At 32.9% G+C, this 20,883-nt stretch overlaps 2 protein-coding genes across 2 annotated transcripts in view; both read right to left on the minus strand.

Annotated features, from left to right (window-relative positions):
* LOC143082596 (uncharacterized) overlaps positions 1 to 7,615 on the minus strand; it is a 48,752-nt gene extending 41,137 nt beyond the window's left edge. Inside the window, exons 1-5 of the mRNA XM_076258342.1 lie at positions 7,263 to 7,615; positions 6,594 to 6,888; positions 5,316 to 5,442; positions 4,737 to 4,961; positions 4,239 to 4,448 (exon numbers count right to left, since the gene is read on the minus strand). Coding sequence (XP_076114457.1) covers positions 4,239 to 4,448; positions 4,737 to 4,961; positions 5,316 to 5,442; positions 6,594 to 6,598 — 567 coding nt within the window. The 5' untranslated portion in view covers positions 6,599 to 6,888; positions 7,263 to 7,615. The remainder of the gene's footprint in view (positions 1 to 4,238; positions 4,449 to 4,736; positions 4,962 to 5,315; positions 5,443 to 6,593; positions 6,889 to 7,262) is intronic.
* A 71-nt stretch (positions 7,616 to 7,686) lies between these two features.
* Positions 7,687 to 20,629, minus strand: LOC143084159 (uncharacterized). Its single transcript, XM_076260565.1, has 11 exons — positions 20,496 to 20,629; positions 17,819 to 17,908; positions 15,005 to 15,084; positions 14,480 to 14,653; positions 13,360 to 13,500; positions 12,240 to 12,353; positions 11,509 to 11,766; positions 10,914 to 11,037; positions 8,647 to 8,857; positions 8,139 to 8,294; positions 7,687 to 7,707 (listed from the first exon to the last, which is right to left on the minus strand). Exons 1-11 carry the CDS (start codon positions 20,561 to 20,563, stop codon positions 7,687 to 7,689), a joined length of 1,437 nt encoding a protein of 478 aa, XP_076116680.1. The 5' UTR covers positions 20,564 to 20,629.
* Positions 20,630 to 20,883: the final 254 nt, after the last annotated feature.

Here is a 20,883-nt window from a genome sequence, read left to right on the forward strand (position 1 = left end):
CCAACAGTGTTATGCATTCAATAGAAAGCGTTCCGATTTGCCTTGATCGTTATGTTAGTCATTTTTGTTACAGAGAAGGCTATAGTATTGCCATTGATAAATACATAGCTACGCAACAGTAGTTTGCCGATGGTTGAATCTCATAAATCGATTAAAACGATACGAATAGACCGTACGGTGACCTATAGTTGTTAATTACTTGTCATTTTTATCTCTTATGGACAGTTGTCTCATTGGCAATTATACCACATCTTCTTTCTTATAAATCAAGACAACAAACAAAAATTTAAATAATCGCAAAAATATATAAATGGAACGAGACGAATACGTCATTTCAATAGTCCATAGTATTACCAAAGCACCGTGTGTTATGATAAAATTGAGAATGGAAATGGGGAATGTGTCAAAGAGACAACAACCCGACCATAGAAAAAACAACAGCAGAAGGTCACTAACAGGTCTTCAATGTAGCGAGACATTCCCGCACCCGGAGGCGTCCTTCAGCTGGCCCCTAAACAAATATATACTAGTTCAGTGATAAGGAACGCCATACTAATTTCCAAATTGTACACAAGAAACTAAAATTTCAAAAAATACAAGACTAACAAAGGCCAGAGGCTCCTGACTTGGGACAGGTGCAAAAATGCGGCGGGGTTAAACATGTTTATGAGATCTCAACCCTCCCCCTATACCACTAGCCAATGTAGAAAAGTAAATGCATAACAATACGCACATTTAAAATTCAATTCAAGAGAAGTCCGAGTCTGATGTCAGAAGATGTAACCAAAGAAAATAAACAAAATGACAATAATACATAAATAACAACAGACTACTAGCAGTTAACTGACATGCCAGCTCCAGACTTCAATTAAACTGATTGAAAGATAATGATTTCATCATATGAATATCAGGCACAATCCTTCCCGTTAGGGGTTTAGTATCATACCATCATAACATATATGAGAAGAACATAGCCCGTGTCATGCCAACAACTGTTTTTTTAATAAATGTGTTTAGTTCCGATGCAAAGACCCTATAAGTGAATCAATATTAACGCCAAAATAAGCAATTATTAGTGACCTGACAACAGTATCGTAACTATATCCCTTCTTGATGAGTCTATTTAAAGGTTTTGTTAGTTTCTGAGGTGAATACTGACATTTTTGTGCTTTATAAAGAATATTTCCATAAAAAATTGGATGTGAAATACCTGAACGTATAAGAAGTCTGCATGTTGAGCTATATTTACGAATGATGTTCTTATACCGATGATAAAATTTAGTAAATGTTTTGACTAGTTTGTGATATCGAAAACCCTGGTGTAATAATTTTTCAGTAATACATAAATTTCTCTCGTTAAAATCTAAAACATTGTTACATACACGAGCGAATCGTACAAGTTGAGATATATAAACACCGTAAGATGGTGACAATGGAACGTCACCATCTAAAAATGGATAATTAACTATAGGAAATGAAAAATCATCTCTTTTATCATAAATTTTAGTATTAAGCTTTCCGTTAGTGATATAGATATCAAGTTCGAGGAAAGGGCAGTGGTCATTGTTAGTATTAGCTTTACTTAAAGTAAGTTCAACAGGATAAATTGCTTTAGTATACATACTGAAGTCGTCATTATTGAGAGCCAAAATGTCATCCAAATATCTAAAAGTATTATTAAATTTGTTTATGAGATGTTGTTTAGATTGGTCTTTACTGATTTTTGTCATAAATTGTAACTCATAGCAATACAAAAACTGGTCCGCAATAAGTGGTGCACAGTTAGTCCCCATTGGAATTCCAATAACCTGACGATATACGGAATCTCCAAAGCGAACAAAAATATAATCAAGTAAAAATTCAAGGGCATATATAGTATCAAAGCATGTCCAATTGACATAATTTTTTTGTTTATTGCTACTAAAAAATGACCTAAAAGAGTTTGAACATATATATTCACATTCTGACTTTTTAAATGCCCATTTAATTAGGTGGGTGAATTTTTCTTAATGAGAATGTGAGGCAATGTGGTATACAGGGTAGAAAAATCAAAACTTTGAACAGATTCAAAATCACCAATATATCAAGTACTTCCAACGAGTTCTTGACACTCCAAAAGTAATTAATTCCACTATTTTCGAAGGCCTTATTTGAACAATTTATTATCAGGTTTTTGATTGTACCAAGTGTACTGGTAAGAAGAATAGACAATTTAGTAGTGGAACAATGGCTTGAAGACGAAATAAATCTATATTTGTAAGGTGTTTTGTGTAGCTTCGGAAGCCAATACATAGTAGGGACTTTCATTGTATTCGATTCTGCTTGTAAAGCGGTAGCTAAAAGTTTATGTTTGTTACAGATGTCGATTTCTGAAAATGGAGTCAGTTGGAATGTTGGTGAATTGGTAATTTCTTTTTTCAGAACCTCAATGTAAAATTTACGTCAAACAATAATAATATTATTAGCAGCTTTATCGGCCGGGACAAAAACAAATTCCTTGGCTAGTTCTTTTAGTTTATGTTTGATACGAGAAATAGGTTTATTGTGGTTATTGTTAATAATAAAATGTTCTTTAAAATGTTGAATACGTATATAAACTAGGTTTATTACTGAATTAAAGAAAGAGTCCAAAGATTTTTTGTCAGCTTTTTCCCGTTTTATCCATTTCAAACAGTAAGTACGGAGCGAGTCGTTGATGATATTACGACACTCATTCCAATTAATAACTGACGGGGGACGATATTTAGGTCCTTTACTGAGGAATGATTTTAACTCTCGGTCTTGAACGATGTTAAGATCTCCTGTTATAACATGGGAAATGGGTCCATAAATGTATGCGGAATTACTGCAATTACATGAAGTAGGTGTATTTTCACTGATATTAGCATCTTTACACAATTGGTTATAATTAAACACAAATTTCCGGGTAGATTTCTTGTAAATATAACAAATAAGAGGGAGCTCAGTATTGTCAAAATATCCAGGAATTTGTTCTTTAACCGAATGGTCGTTAAATATACCGGCAATATTTACAAAATCAAAACCTTTATTGACATACTTTATTTTAATAAAATGTTTTTTATGATCTTCAGGGCGATCAATTTTTGGAAATAGTTTAAAATAACAATATGCCTTATAATTTGAACTATTTCATACTTTGGACTGTTATATGAAATTGTGTTGCCATCCTCCAAAATTTTATTTAACCTATTAACCGGTAATGAACAGAGCTTTGTTAACAGATAATGTCTGCCGTTGTTTTTTGAAATAGAAATTAAGTCCGAAATATTGGTATGATTGGTCCGAAATTTTGTTTGATTGCGATTTTTTCTAAGACCGTGAGAACGGTTTTTACGAACAGGTTTAGAAACTATATCCAAAATGTTAACGGAATCGGTTCTTGATATATTACCAATTCCCATGATATTATCATTAAGACCGAGAGGGTAGACTGTCTGTAATTTTTTAATCCAAATTAATTCAATTATTTTCCGTGATCGTACAAACTTTGAATGAGATTCACCAGGTTGCTTATTTACTACTTCTAAAGGTTGAACTGCTAAACATTTAATAGGATGATTGTGCTTCTTAAGGTGTTGATAAATGATACTTTTGAATTTATTGGGTCCCAGTAGGCATTCAGGTTCATTCCTTGTTGGTAATCTACTTCTGGATTTTCGAATAATCCGTCATAGACTGCTCCTGCATGCGGTGGACTTATGTCTACTGTTATGTTCATTTTCTTTTTGAATATGTGGTTTGAAGTATGCAATCCCTTACCTATGTAGATCTTTAGCTTTAACAATTCCACAAAATAATTCCAAGGCAACAACATTAAAATGTTATACTTATACTTATGGCTTTAAATTTAAAAAAATCTTTGATATTAGGTCTACATTTGCATTTTGAAGATATAACATAGAAATTAAAGGTTTTTTAACAAAATCTTTAAAGACCTTTCAATCTAGATAATGATAACTACGTGATCCTTGAAAGTAGCAATTACTTGTAACGTATAACAAATAGGGCAATATTCAAATACTCTAAACCTGTATCTTTTTCCCCAAATACAAAAGTAGAACTTAAAAAACAATAACATAATGACAGAAGCAGCAGTTTTTGATCATGATATTGAACAACGGTATATTACTGTTGCCTTTGTTTATGATTCTGTGTCAAGGTTTTCTTGCTTACAAACATGTATTTGCATTTTCATACGATTTCAAATATAAACATACGTTTGTAGCAGTTAGATTTAAACTAAAATCGTTTTTCTCTGCACAGCTTGTGCCGACAAGATATTGATAGAAAAATACACCACTTTCTCTGTCAAAGAATTGGTCCCAGTAGGCATTCAGGTTCATTCCTTGTTGGTAATCTACTTCTGGATTTCCGAATAATCCGTCATGGACTGCTCCTGCATGCGGTGGACTTATGTCTACTGTTATCTAAGATAAGAACAACGAAAAACGAAAACTTACTATTTATCAAGAATTTAGAATTATATAAAATCTGTTTAATTCAAAGTGATTTTCTATGATTACTTTTACAGTTGAATAAATCAAGGAAATACTTAATTAAAAGACGACAACAGAATTAAATGGAAAATAGATAAAAACCATTTCTTATACTACATGTCAAAATTCAAAATTTTAATGGTTTAAAGGAAGAAGATTATTTACTCTGTCCCATGGCAAATATACAATGTACTCTCTATATATAAAAAGACAACTTGCCTTTCTTGTTAAAACAGTTGTGAGTTTAGCTTTATTTGTAACATTAACTTCAATGAAGTAGTCCGAATCATGAACGCCTCTGTCTTTGTTTGTAAACAATCCACTGGTTGTCTTTATTTCTGGTATCACATGGAAGTGACGATGATAGCAGCCCATAAATGCAGTACAGTAACAATTCGCTCCTCTTGGTCGAGACCCATAGTTATCTTGACACACTGTTAAATTCTAGAAAAATTAAAGAGCTGATTATGTTAAGTATTTGTTTTTTGATAATACTGATTTAATTTTGGACCTAGAAGTATAAAATGTGTTGCCACTATTTGGGATTAATAAAGACGAGTGTTTTAATTTTTCATGTTTATATCACTCCTTTTTGTGAATTTACCTTAAAGTTTGGTACACTTTAAATAACTTAATACGTTTTTATAAAAAAACATATAAGATTCTGAAATTCAATTGACAAATAAGAAATTTCTTCCCAAAACTAAATTCAGGTATGATTCATATAAGACGATTCTTATAACTGCATGTACTAATCTGATTACGTTTCCACGGTCTTTCAATATTTCCATTGCTAACCTCAGAATTTCCTTGCGCTATGATATGCTCGTGACCATGTAGTACAACTGCTCCACCATAATTGTCATATAACTTCCAGTTAACGGAATCTAATCCGCTGTGAAGATCAAACGCTTCCCACTCAATACTGAGAAAACAAAATCATGTATTATATCATGTGTGCATTTAATGCTAAATTCGAAATATATCGTTGTAAACTTTTGAGAGATGAAGAGTTATATTTGAAAACGCAGTGAGAAATATGGGATGTTTCAGTATAAAGTAGCACTGGAAAGTATATAATATGCTTTTCCTACTACAATGTATTATTTTTTTTTAAGAAATACTAAGTAGTACTTGTTTTAATCCTTACTAGTCTTCCAAGCAGCCATAATCAAGAGAAATAAATTAAAAGATCGTAAATTGACGATTAAAAAATTAAATGAAGAAATAAATCATTGATTACATGTAAACAGCTAGACTCTGGATTTAAGTGCAATATTGCAGTAGAAAAGTGCATAACACAAAACAAGCATAATTTGTTCTTATGTATTTAATTCTCTTCTGATCATTCGCATATTGTTTAAATCTATCATCCTGAATGGATAATTTACTGTATAATGTTTTAAAGCCTTTCTGCGTCCAATGTACTTTTCTAGATAAATCATCCAACTAACTTTGTTTTGGGAATTCACAACTTATTAATACAACAATGAAAGAAAAACTTTGACAAACAGAAACTAAGAAATATCCAAATGTCTACGCGGTTTGTTGACATGGCAACTGGTAAAATGTGAGATTTGGATATTATTTTCTGAACACCTTTCTCCATAATAGTATTGTTAGGACAATTTTAAGAACATGTATTATATATTTTTATTTATTTGTACTAAAAGAGGGACGAAAGAGACCAAAGGGACCGTCAAATTCATAAATCTAAAACAAACTGACAACGCCATGGCTAAAAATGAAAGACAAACAAACAACAGCACACATGACACAACATACAAAACTAAAGAATAAACAACACGAACCCCACCAAAAAACTAGGGGTGATCTCAGGTGCTCCGGAAGGGAAAGCAGATCCTGCTCCACATGTGGCACCCGTCGTGATGCTTATGTGATAACAAATCCGGTAAATAGTATAATTCGGTAGGTACTAATATTCGAACCATATATGGAATTACTTCCCATAGTCTGTTCACAAAAATAACAGAAAGGCAAAAGATACCAAAAGGACCTTCAAACTCATAAACCGAAAATAAACTGACAACGCCATAACAAAAACGAAATACTTACGTCATTTTGGTGAACTCTTCAATACGATGAACTGTGACATTTAGTCTGTCACCAAGTGTCAACCAAAGATTCTGTATGATAGGTGGCGTAGCATCCCTATAAACGGTAATAGTGTCATTCTTAGATTCATGGATAACATCCAAAGCTTTAACTGTTACCGTGAGTCTGTCGCCGTCTGCCCAGTTTAATGTTAAGTATTCATATTGGTTGTAAATTTCTACCACAGACGTCAGGGGTCTGGAATCCTTTAGGGAAGGGTCGTGTACTTCAAACGATACTTTGAAGTCAACAATACCTTAAAAGAAATCAAAATGCCTTTCTAATTTGTGTATAATAGATGATACTGTGACGACATAGCGATTAGTAAAAATAAAACAAAATTTAAACTGTATCATCGTCTTATGTCCATCATGTTTGTTTTTCGTAAATTGTTTTGTAATAAATTATGTCGTTAGTTTGCTTTATTGGATTGTTTTATATTTATCGTGTCGGGACCTTTATAGCAGACTATACAATATTGATATTTTTCTTTGTGAAAGCTATACGGTTGCCTATAATCGCTTTCATCTATTCATTTTGAAATGTGGTGGAGAGAAAGTGGTCTCATTGGCAATCATACAATATCTCCTTAAAAAATTGCAGATTCTTTTATCCCTTTTACATACTGACCTCGTTTATTTTTAATTGCAGCATTTGTTCTATTTCCATACAGATCCTCATAGAGAGATATGTCAGGATGTGGAGCAAAAGTTTGAACTCCATACAACCATCCGTTGTTCAGATGTCGTACATTTATAAATCTGTCAGGCCAAACAATTTGTACCGTATTAGTGTCTTGTACTACCCATTCATATAGTGTATCTTTTGATGCAGTAGCACACTTGGTTTCCTCCCCAGTTTTGTCAACTACAGAAATGTCGTCAAAAAAGAATATGCCACGCCCAGTTTTATGATTCCCGGCTTTGTCAAAAACAGAAAGGTGAATAGAATATACTCCTGCTGTTGTCACCGTGAATGTATCTTGAAGCTAAGGAAATAAAAAGTGAAATTTCAAATATGGAACTGAAATCTGGACACTCACTATAAAGTTCATTCAAAGTTGGACACAATCGTTCTATAATATGGTAAAAGTAAAATAAAACTATTAGAACAGTTTGTTTTGCTTGTTTGATGTGTGTTCCTTATGGGTTTTTTTTTCAAATACTAGTATCATTTCAGCTATCACCAAAGATTAGAGGTAAGCGGATGTGATTTTTTTCATTAAATTTTGTAGGATATTTTTTTACGTTTGGTTTACCTTTAGCTCGATATATTCATTATTGATAAGGATACGCATGTCCGCTACATCCCCGTCTCAATCCGCTCCTGATATAATATAGATGAATGTTGTAATCATTTCGTTGTTTGTACTGTACAAATGCCAATAGACTCTCGTTTGGTGTATTTTTTATAACCTATATACCAACCAAAATGTATCCATACTTAGTATCAACAAACACATACTAATTCTAAAGAATAACAAATGCATTGAAGCCAACAACTTACAGTATCATTGATGGGTTTGTTTCCGGCATTTGCTACAGGTACTCGACCATCAACTAACTGTGTGCCATCTTTATCAAGATCAAAAACTTGATACTCGTAATAAAGAATACCAGCTAAGTCATCTGACCAACCATCCCAGCTGAAAGTCATTATAGGCTGCAATGAAGTAATTGTTTTCAAATAATAATGATATCAGTGCTCTTTTACAGTTTCATTACTATTCAAAAATTTCAATTGATTTTTAAACAAAACTGGGAAAACTGTTCACAAAAAAACTTGTACACATCTGCATTTGACAACATATGCGTTCGAACTGAAATCTCACATTGGCTATCGGTAAAGTGACACATACATATATCTGATATAAAATTCACAAAAAAGCTATTATTTTAAAACACAAAGAACCAAAAACTCAAAGGTTCAAATATTTCTTTGCTTTTTAGAAATTGTTCTGATTGAGTAATGGGATATACAATATATCACTTAAAACACGTATATATAGTCTTACATTATTTGTTATGTCTGTTGGAATGGATATAAAATGAGTACAAGACTTTCCCGCTGATACAGAGCAATGATACGGATTCACCACATCCCAGTGATATTCAAAAGTCCGTGTCAGTGTTTGACCTTGATAATAGTATCGTGTTGTTCTGCCATTCTCTCTGTTCGCAACATCCACATAACCACCATTTGTTGACGACACCTCATACAAAATTCTACAATTTAATTTTCATTTCCCTCATTAATACATTTCGTACGAAAGCCACAAAAATGCATTGTAATATGAATGGTACGAGAAAGGGATTTGTAAACACGTTACAGGTCTCAAAGGTGTATATTATGTTTATGAAAATATACAAAAGACTTTGTTGAAATAGTAAAGTGGTTAAATTTATATTACAATGTTGTCTGTTGTACTTAATTTTTCTACATTTTAAACAATTGTGTCTGTTTGTTTTGTTCACACATTGTTGTCAATATAACGGAATTCTATGTGACTGTGATACAATTGAAAGGTTTAGCTAGCTGTAAAAACAAGTTTAATCCACCATTTGCTACTATGTATATGGCTGTACAAAATAAGGAATATGACCGTTGTTTCCTTTTGTCCTTTTAATTGTGCCATTTTATAAAGGACTTTCCGTTTTGAAATTTCCTTGCAGTTCGTTAATTTTCTTATTTGATTTTTATAGCGTTTTCATTTCATTGATATGGTACAAATATATAAATTCGTTAAGTAATAATATTAATAGAATTTAGTTCCTGAACTAAGGACGAAAATGTGCAAATGGTTCATAAGTGTTTCTCGTTTCTTGTTGTTTTTTTTTAAAGATAACTTAAGACCGTTGTTTTCCTGTTTGCATGGTTTCACTGTAGTCATTTTGGGGCTCTTAAAAGCTAGCTGTTCGTTGTGAGCAACGGCTCCATGATGAAAGCCGTACTTTAATATATATAATGGTTCACTTTTACAAATTGATACTTTGATGGATATTTGTCTCAGTGGCACTCATACCACATCGTCTTCTATCTATATATTATTGCAAACAATACTTTACCATCGGCTTCAGGATCTTTAAGCAATAAACATTAAAGTTAAAGGTATTTTACCTAATTCTGTTGAATTTTCATAAATCAGCGATTGCATGCGTTTAATGAACAAGAGTGCACAAAATGTCTCGGCTTTTTTACTTATCATTGATATTATGCTGAAATACCTAAATATAAATCTTTATTACAACTGTCACATAAACTTAACATTAACCAAGAAAGCTAAACATTGACCAATGAACCATGAAAATGAGGTCAAGGTCAGATGAACCATGCCAGGCAGGTATGTACAGCTAACAATTCTCCCATACAATAAATATAGTTAACCTATTGCTTATAGTTTAAGAAAAACAGACCAAAACACAAATACTTAACACTAAGCAATGAACTGTGAAAATGAGGTCAAGGTCAAATAAAACATGCGCGACTGACATATAGATTATAAAATATTCCCATACACCAAATATAGTTGACCTATTGCATGTGGTACTAGAAAAAAAAGACCAAAACTCAAAAACTTAACTTTGACCACTGAACCATGAAAATGAGGTAAAGGTCAGATGACACCTGTCAGCTAGACATGTACACCTTACAATCATTCCATACACTTAATATAGAAGACCTATTGCATACATTATGAGAAAAACACACCAAAACGCAAAAACGCAAAAACTTAACTATAACCACTGAACCATGAAAATGAGGTCAAGGTCAGATGACACCTGCCAGTTGGACATGTACACTTTACAGTCCTTCCATACACCGAATATACTGGACCTATTTCTTATGATATCTGAGATATGGACTTGACCACCAAAACTTAACCTTGTTCACTGATCCGTGAAATGAGGTCGAGGTCAAATGAAAACTGTCTGACGGGCATCAGGACCTTGCAATGTACGCAAATATCAAATATAGTTATCTTATTATTTATAATAAGAGAGAATTCAACATTACAAAAAATCTGAACCTTTTTTTCAAGTAGTCACTGAACCATGAAAATGAGGACATTGGACATGTGACTGGCGTAAACTTCGTAGCATGAGGCATCCATATACAAAGTATGAAGCATCCAGGTCTTCCACCTTCTAAAATATAAAACTTTTAAGAAGTTAGCTAACGCCGCCGTCGCCGTAGCCGCGGCAGCCGGATCACTATCCCTATGTCGAGCTTTCTGCGACAAAAGTCGCAGGCTCGACAAAAACTTCGTTCTAAATAACATACTTGTCATCATGTCCCATGCCATTCCATATCGAGAAATCCATTGGACATGTCTCAAAATCTACTGGTTGATCACGATGCATACCAGGGCATGTCAATGTCTTAACTGAAGGGGTCACGGATCCAGCTGAAGAAAAAATACATGTCGTTGTACTATGTATGAAGTAGGTGAAAATGAACATAACAAAAACTGTTCTTTCGATTTATTTTACATTCTTCGTGTCATGCGTTTCGGATAAAAAAAATTGTTAAGTGTTATTTTCTTTGTTCTGTGGTGTACATAGAACCTATTTGTCCATTACCGGTCCTTGTCGTCTTTTGTGGATATTTGTCTGAGAAGAAAATCTTTTTTTTTCTGAATCGGACTGACAGCTGATAGATAATTAAGTAAAACATATGTTTACTACATTTTTTAAAGCCAGAATCAAAGATATCGTCTTCATATTTTAAAAGAATATATATTTTAATAACTGAATAATTAAAAGTAAACAGTTAAATAAATTACGATTTTGTCTCAAATGAATTCAACTTATACAAATTCTACATTCGTGAAAACTTTCTAAACCAGATTCATAACGAAAAATCTCAAACTACAAACCTGAGTAATAACTCATAGTGGTGCGCTGTTCTATGACACCAACTCGGAAACCAGTTATATAACTATCAGCATCACGATTGTCGGCCGGTTGCATGTACTTGGCGACCATGCTTGTTTTCATCTTTGTATAACCCAGGAAGTTAGTCCAAATTATTGGATGACTTTGTTGAACGTAGTTTGGTTCGTTCTCTACTATGTTAATTCCTTGATCGTCAGTGAATTTACAGTGGTTATATTCAATGGCAGGAGTATCTTGAACTAAAATAAATATATTGTATTGTCAAAAAAATTTGACGACTTATTTATCATGTTTGTAATTGAAATCCGATGCTGTAAAATGAAAACTTACATAAAGAAAATCTCGTTTTTTGTATAGATTAGACACCGTTGGTTTTCCCGTTTGAATCGTTTTAAATTAGTCATTTTTGGTGCCCTTTAAAGCTTGCTGTTCGGTATCAGCCAACGCTCAGTGGTGAAGACCGTACTTTGACCTATAATGGTTTACTTTTATAAACTATTACTTGGATGGAGAGTTGTCTCATTGGCACTCAAACCACTATAAACATTTGTTTTAAAGTGAACATTAGATTATAAGATTTAGCTTAAACTTCATACATTTCATGAACATTAATATTCTTTAAAATAATGCTTAAATAATAAGAAACGAAGGAATCTGTTTAACGAGTATTGCAAATCAAAATTTTACAAAACAGGATAGAATTTTATTTTACTATTTTCACAATGTGTTCCTCCAAAGTTCGCGGCACATTGACAGTTAGCTGCTAGTTCATTTGAACATGTTCCAGGGTAACACCTTGTACTGTCGGATCTCCATGAACAAGCCTCTACAATGAAAACAAAGTTAATGACCTGTAATGACCAAATATATTTAACTAATAAAAGACTTCCAAAAACTTTTTTTAATACCGTTATCTTGATAGCTACAAACTAGTAATATGTGCATGTGTGCATCATTAACAAGAAGTATGACAGAAAATTGAATCCCTTAAGGATGTACTTAGGTGAGGTTAGGTAAAAATTAAAAAATTAAGAAATTAAAATTGATACTATAAGCTGGTAGAGCATTAAGTAAGGATAAAGATAAGCTAAACATATTGATAGGTCATGGACTTCCTTTTCGAGATATTTGAGATTTAAAATATGGCGGGAAAGGCTGACTCGGACTTTTACCTTATATTTGCATTGGAACTATTTGGGTCTCAAAACAAAAGAAAGAAAATCAAGAATCTTCTTAAATTTTGGTAAATGACCTTTCATGAGCTGTTCAGTCTTATATGAAAAAATAAATGGGTGTTATGGGGCAAAATATTTTTCATAGTATTGTATGGAAAAACACCAAGGAGTCCGAACATTTGATACAAATTCCAAAACCTCACCTAAGTACATCCTTAAGATAAAATTGATTTGATATGATATGTTTGAATTTAAACTTGTTTTTCATTATTACTTTCACTAGAAGTGCTCTGATTTTGGTTTTGTTCTTGTTTCTGAGCTTTAGCTGAGTATATACCGCTTGAAGGTTGGCCAAAAGAGCGTTTTATCTTCAATAAATTATGTGTCTGTCATTTACAATCACTTTTAAGTCACGAGTATTTGAGGTAGCAATTTGTACATGACCGTCGTTCATTCCGACTCTCTTTTAAAAGTGAAATTAAACTATTACATGTTTATGTGTCTGAGTAGATTGCAGTCAGGCGTGTCCTTTTTTTCTATTTATAAGTTGATTAAATATAAAATGCAACATTAAAGTTCTTTATTAGAGGTATCACAAAAAACTTTTTTTTAATTGACTTACACGCTAATACTTTAATAAAAGATAAAGAAACTTACTCTGACATTTTGTTGTATCCAAATGACTCGTATACGCTCTCCAGTAAGGGGAATACTTAACCTCTCCGTCACACCACGCACATACTTGGTTACTACCAGAGGTACAACGTCGGTGGTTGCAGTTGGCAATAGGTCCACACACTGTAATGATATGATATTTTGCACTAAATGAGTTAATTAATGTTTTTTGTCCTGGTACCCGGTCGTTATTTGACAATGCCGTTTATATTTTTATATGCAAAAGGCATACTGAATATTCTATTGAGGTAACCAACCTATTATCGTCCTTCTTGTTAGCTAGTTATTTTCTTAATTTGGCATAATTATGTTCAATCCACCATTTTCTACATTTGAACATGTCTATACCAAGTCAGGAATATGACAGTTGTTGTCCATTCGTTTGATGTGTTTTATCATTTGATTTTGCCATTTGATTAGGGACTTTCTGTTTTGAATTTTCCTCGGAGTTCAGTATTTTTTGTGATTTTACTCTTTTTCTGTATCGAAATCAGAATCTTGACCTTCTTTGTCAGCGATTAATATATCAAAACTAATCATCGTTAACACATTAACACATGGACGAATGCAAATTTAGTCACAAATGTTTGATTCTGTGAAATTGGTATGGAAGATACCAAAGAGGAAAAACATGTACCATAAATCAAACAGACTGACAACTCCATAACCAAAAGAGAAAGGATACACACAAAAAAAACAATTGCCCTCACGCAATGGCCCTCACGGCACAGATAAAGGATACACAGAAAAACAATTGCCCTCACGGCACAGAAAACTAAACACTAATCAACATGAAACTTGACAAATTGCGATGCGATCTGAGATGCTCGTGAAGGAAAGTTCATACTTACCATCAAAATCGTCCATAAGCTTCTTTGTATTAACGTGATACGTAAAAGGTGACTTTTTTTGCCTAAATGTTACTTTTAAAGTCATCAATACCTTAAATTTTCATTATGTCATTCCCTGTACTGAAATTCTGTATGCTAAATTTTGTTTAACTAAAATTTAAACATATTTTAATTTTTAATCTATTCTATTCCTAAATGAACGCTACACGAATCTTAAGAAATGATAAAACTGAAATATTTATACCACTTACTCTCACAATATGGTCCATTAGAATAAAACCCATCATTGCAGTTAGTGCATGTATCTGGCGAGCTACAGGTCCCTCCACTAGAACGTACTATTCCTTTATTTTTTGTTTTTTGGTAATCATTAGGGTAGTATTTATTACAAGCACCAGTGAATACTGTCTTTCCATCGCAAATGGCTATAAAAGATAAAATATATCATGTGTATTTTAATATGTTTTTAGTAGTCATAATCCCTTCATGGCCTCACAAATCCTGCTTTTAAAAGATGAAGAAATAATAACAGCTTTTTGTTGTATTTTTTTTTCAAAAAGTTAAATTCATTATACCAATATCATTTTAGTAAAAAAAAAACATATTTGATTGAAATTGCTATTTAATAAATATTTTCAAATATTGTAGTTTTACCATACATAACAAGTTCATTTTTTCAATGCAAATTTATTGTTTCTTAGACACTTTACGTTTATTAATTGAATACAAAAACATATCTATTTTTCTTAGAAATAAGTGAAACTTTCATAACAGACCATAGTCGCATCCAGGGAAAAGGAATTCCAAAATGGACCACCATCCAGCAGCACATCCTAAAGTATAATCCCGAACATTTCTGGAAAATAAATTTAAAAATTATTTAAAATTTCAATCATATATAATGATTAAATTTGGTATGATATATATGTTTGTATGTTTGTGTATAACCAATGTGTATTGTCTTTGTATCAATCCTGTAATCTTGGATTTCAAACCAATAAAAATTACTTACTTACTTACTTACTTACTTTACTTAACTTACTTACTTACTTACTTACTTACTTACTTACTTACTTACTTACTTACTTACTTACTTACTTACTTACTTACTTACTTACTTACTTACTTACTTACTTACTTACTTACTTACTTACTTACTTACTTACTTACTTACTTACTTACCTACCTACCTACCTACCTACCTTCTTACTTACTTACTTACTTACTTACTTACTTACTTACTTACTTACTTACTTACTTACTTACTTACTTACTTACTTACTTACTTACTTACTTACTTACTTACTTACTTACTTACTTACTTACTTACTTACTTACTTACTTACTTACTTACTTACTTACTTACTTACTTACTTACTTACTTACTTACTTACTTACTTACTTACTTACTTACTTACTTACTTACTTACTTACTTACTTACTTACTTATTTATTTATATAATCATGCCAAATCCAACATTAACATATTGAATACTAAATCCTTTGTATTGACTGAATTATCGATGTTAAACGTCCAGTGGCAAGTGTTTCGTACATATTGATGATGAAATAGGTAGGTTGTACAAATTGATCTAACCAAGATTAAGAACATGTAATTTATTCTGCTTTAAAAAGTAGGGTTTGTTACGTACGGATGTGGCTTCGAATTTATATGTACACCAACCCAAGTTAAAAATGCTACAAGAAATTATGTAACCTATATTATCTATACAGTGTACACTAGAGAGGGCTTACATAGGCTATGCCTGTTGCCCAATCCAATTCAATTTATTTGAATAAAATATTGTTGAAACTAAAACTACAGTGTACACTGACCCAAGCTCCAGAAGCTACAAGATACAAAATAACCTTATCCATACCGTGTACATCGACCACAGCTCCAAAAGCTAAAATATATTGTACAACCTTATCTTGTTAACTAAGTACACCGATCGCACCCCAAAAGCTTCAAGATATAGTACAACCTTATCTATACCATGTACACCGATCCCAGTTCCAAAAGATACATGATAACGTACAACCTTACTCGTATTCTATAAACTAATCCCATCTCAAAAACCTACAATAAATCGTAAAAGCTATATACATATACCGTGTACACTGACCCATGATCTAAACGTGCAAGATATCGTATAACCTAACCTATACAGTGTACACCGATCACAGCTCCAGAAGCTATACAAGATATCGTATAACCTAACCTATACAGTGTACACGGATCACAGCTCCAGAAGCTACAAGATATCGTATAACCTAACCTATACAGTGTACACCGATCCCAGCTCCACAAGCTACAAGATATCGTATAACCTAACCTATACAGTGTACACCGATCCCAGCTCCAGAAGCTACAAGATATCGTATAACCTAACCTATACAGTGTACACGGATCACAGCTCCAGAAGCTACAAGATATCGTACAACCTAACCTATACAGTGTACACCGATCACAGCTCCAGAAGTTACAAGATATCGTACAACCTAACCTATACAGTGTACACTGAACCATGATCTAAAAGTGCAAGATATCGTATAACCTAACCTATACAGTGTACACCGATCCCAGCTCCACAAGCTACAAGATACCGTATAACCTAACCTATACAGTGTACACCGATCCCAGCTCCACAAGCTACAAGATATCGTATAACCTAACCTATACAGTGTACACCGATCCCAGCTCCAGAAGCTACAAGATATCGTACAACCTAACCTATACAATGTACACCGATCCCATCTCCAGAAGCTACAAGATATCGTATAACCTAACCTATACAGTGTACACCGATCCCAGCTCCAGAAGCTACAAGATATCGTATAACCTAACCTATACAGTGTACACCGATCCCAGCTCCAGAAGCTACAAGATATCGTACAACCTAACCTATACAGTGTACACCGATCCCATCTCCAGAAGCTACAAGATATCGTATAACCTAACCTATAAAGTGTACACCGATCTCAGCTCCAGAAGCTACAAGATATCGTATAACCTAACCTATACAGTGTACACGGACCCCAGCTCCAGAAGCTACAAGATATCGTATAACCTAACCTATACAGTGTACACCGATCCCAGCTCCAGAAACTACAAGATACCGTATAACCTAACCTATACAGTGTACACGGATCCCAGCTCCAGAAGCTACAAGATATCGTATTACCTAACCTATACAGTGTACACGGATCACAGCTCCAGAAGCTACAAGATACCGTATAACCTAACCTATACAGTGTACACGGATCCCAGCTCCACAAGCTACAAGATATCGTATAACCTAACCTATACAGTGTACACCGATCCCAGCTCCAGAAGCTACAAGATATCGTACAACCTAACCTATACAGTGTACACGGATCCCAGCTCCAGAAGCTACAAGATACCGTATAACCTTACCCGTGTCATGTACACCAATCTCAGCTACAAAAGCTTGTAATATATATTATAACAATATACTATCAGTGTAAGCCGAACCAAGTTCCAAAAGCTACAATATACCGTATAACCTCAACCGTACCGTGTACACTGACCCCAGCTCCAAAAGCTACAATATATAGTATAACCTTACCTATATCTCGTACATCGACCCCAGCTCCAAAAGCTACAGGATACCGTATACTTGTCGTTGTAATAATAATAATTCTTAATCACATGATTCCTAAAAAAAAAAATAAGAAAAATCATAATGGCCATTACTTTGTTTCTTTAATTTTTTTTTTACATACCCACATCACCATAACAAATAGGAACATTGTAGTTTGGTGCTTGTGTTCAAACATTCAAGTCAGTGATAGCTGATATTGATTTTTCTCTCTTTGTTTATGTTGAATCATACAAATCATGTACTGATTTTTTTATTTATCCGCACAGGCATAAAATGCAGTAGATAAAATTCTATCGTTATTTCTAATCACCTGTTTCAAAAAGAAAAAAAAACTTCAACTGCTGATTTACTTGAAATATATCTAAGTCCATTTGCCTTTTTGTTTAATTTAGATGTGTACCTACCAATGGCGCCGGAATACCCGCGTCTTTCAAAGAATCAACTTGCAAACAGTCAACAATCGATTCCAAAAGCATAATATTTCGTAGCAGTGTTGGCGCCCTTATATTAACGTGAAAGAGTCTGTTGGAGCGACAAATCAACGGAATGGTCGGAAACAATCACATAATTTTATTAGAGTTAATTTCCTACTGCTTGTAGAATAAAGCTTTGGTTGGGTTGTTTACTTTGTTTGTTTAATTGTTTGCTCAAGCTTTGTAAATAAGATTGTCACGTTGAAACAGTTTAAATAGACATAATTTAACCTGTATGTATTATATTTAAATTTGATTTGACATTATTCCAAATGAAATGTACAATATACAAACAAAGCAAGCAATCTAACCAAAGTTTAGCTCTACATGCATTAGGAAATTAACTATAAACGATAATTTCAGTTGTTTGCTGCAGAAACAGGATGACATAATAAAGACGCAGTCAGCAGAAATTATGGTAGTGTGAAGGCACCGAAATGAATGTTTATCTCGCTCATGGGCCCAGAAAGTTGATAGCTCCGATGAATGTAGTGTCATGGTGTAGGCGGAGATCTCAATTGCCACAAAATAAAACTCGTAATGTCATGGACAATTTAACGTCTGTATGATACAGAGGACGAAATTCTCCAAGCCCAACTCATGCTTGTAATTGACCGACACGGTGAGTTATTCCAACAAAACAGCTATAAACTGCATTAAGCGCGTTTAAAATTTGATTAATTAGAGCCAATAAAAATCCATTTGCTACCATGGCTTATGAAACTAACTGGATAAACGTGTGCGCCATAGTCATCCTGCATTTCAGAACATCGATCATAATTTTATTTCCAATTTGTTACGACCACTACTACTAGTACCACGAAAGAATGCAAGACAAATTAACGCGTCTGTGCTGGGGAGCTGCAGAGTAATGTTGGTTGCACATGGAGGTCATACACAATACTAACTGTATCTTGACCAGATTATGTTAAAAAGTAAAAAATAACAAAAAGTGAACAAGAAGGAAAATTGGCCGAACGCGCTACGATATTGGCCATTAAAGCTTTGAACAACGGAAAAATAGCATCAATGTATCTTTACCACAACAAATAACCCGGCTATCATTTTTTTTCTTTATAAAATAGTCTTATTTTTCTGTTTGCCAATAAATGCTTTATTAAATGAATTTGTTGAGTAGCGTTTAATCAAATATTCTCCGAACCATAGCAAAATCAACACTAGTATGCAAACGTTCTGTAAATAGAGTTTTAGGTTATTTTTATAAATATATTAACCGCAGGTTACAATAATTTCAGGAAATAACACTCGAATAAGAATAAAATAACCAAAACATAACATTTTTATTTGAAAGTTTTCTTGAATTATGTTCATTTGAAATGTATTTAGTAAGAAAACAATCCTTAATTTGTAGATTATTAAAGTTGTGTATGAAAATTAGTATTTAAAACAGTGTAAACGAATTATCGGAATTGATAAAAGTACTAATTTCGCAAAACAGTCGTTATGAAAAGTAACCCATGTATTTCTGTGGGGAATAACTTCGGGGTTTAAACTTAAAATTGCGAAATTAAAAAAAGGCATACAAATCCTTAATCCCCATTCTCTACCAAACCCTTCGTAGTTGCAGTACTTAATTTGCAATAGTTTTAGACTTTTGGTCTCCTAATTTCATACATACAGTCCTCTAAAGATACTCCGAAGCGCATAAATTCAGTAAAAAAATTATTTTGCTCTAATTTCTGAGTAATTGCTAATTTAAACCCTTGACATAAATTTCGATGAAACCTGACAAAGTTACGAAGGTGTCAGACTGCCAACAAGACGGACGCATGTTATTATTTTAATTTCCGCTCCGTGTTCATGGTTTTGCAACCTTGCAACGGTAATAAAAGGAAATAAACTTTTAATTTTCAGAACATTTTCAAAATCAATTCTATTATGTTCGTTATCAGTAGCATTGACCTTTTATTTGTGTTTTTCTTGCTTTCTTTTTCTATTCTTTGTCCACTTGTCAGGTTTTGTAGAAAAAAAAAATTAAAAACAGCAATACTTTTATAAAAATATCATAATTTAGACAAATGAAAACGTTAATGTATTAGATTCTTAATAAAAGATGGAAAAATAATGCACAGGGAGTCTAAAATACAAAATTTGAATACCTAAATGCTTGATACTTTTGTAATCACATGATGTTAGAGATAACGTACCCATTTACTGTCAATCCATTAGAAAACCGAACATAACAAATGCTCAAAATCCAAAATACAAAATACATTGTCTAAGGCAATTCCTATCTCATACTCTCTATGTTAAAAAAAATGCGTACTGTATGGTTGCTCTCAAATGCAAGTATATTACAATTCACGAAAAAAATTATAACATATAATTTTCACCAATGCGTAAATTATATTTGTCAATAATTAACCATTCTTATATTACTTCACACCCCTTTTACAGTAGATTGTGACGTTTTGAATATCAAAAGAGCATTTAAAACCCTCAAATGAATATTTAAGTTTTTAATAATATGAATTTGTTGCTAAAAGCTTTTGTTTTCAATAGTGTTCAACAAATTGATTTTAAAGGTTAAGTGAA

The sequence above is a fragment of the Mytilus galloprovincialis genome, chromosome 7, assembly GCF_965363235.1.
Source record: "Mytilus galloprovincialis chromosome 7, xbMytGall1.hap1.1, whole genome shotgun sequence".
In the NCBI taxonomy this organism is placed as follows: domain Eukaryota; kingdom Metazoa; phylum Mollusca; class Bivalvia; order Mytilida; family Mytilidae; genus Mytilus; species Mytilus galloprovincialis.

Excerpts from the sequence above, each read along its gene's own strand:
- LOC143084159 (XM_076260565.1), bottom strand. The coding sequence starts at position 20,563 with ATGTATTTTGTATTTTGGATTTTGAGCATTTGTTATGTTCGGTTTTCT. Across the intron at positions 13,501-14,479 it reads TAATGGACCATATTGTGAGA|TGTGTGGACCTATTGCCAAC; the intron begins GTAAGTGGTATA and ends ATATCATTACAG. Across the intron at positions 11,038-11,508 it reads CACTATGAGTTATTACTCAG|CTGGATCCGTGACCCCTTCA; the intron begins GTTTGTAGTTTG and ends TTTTTTCTTCAG.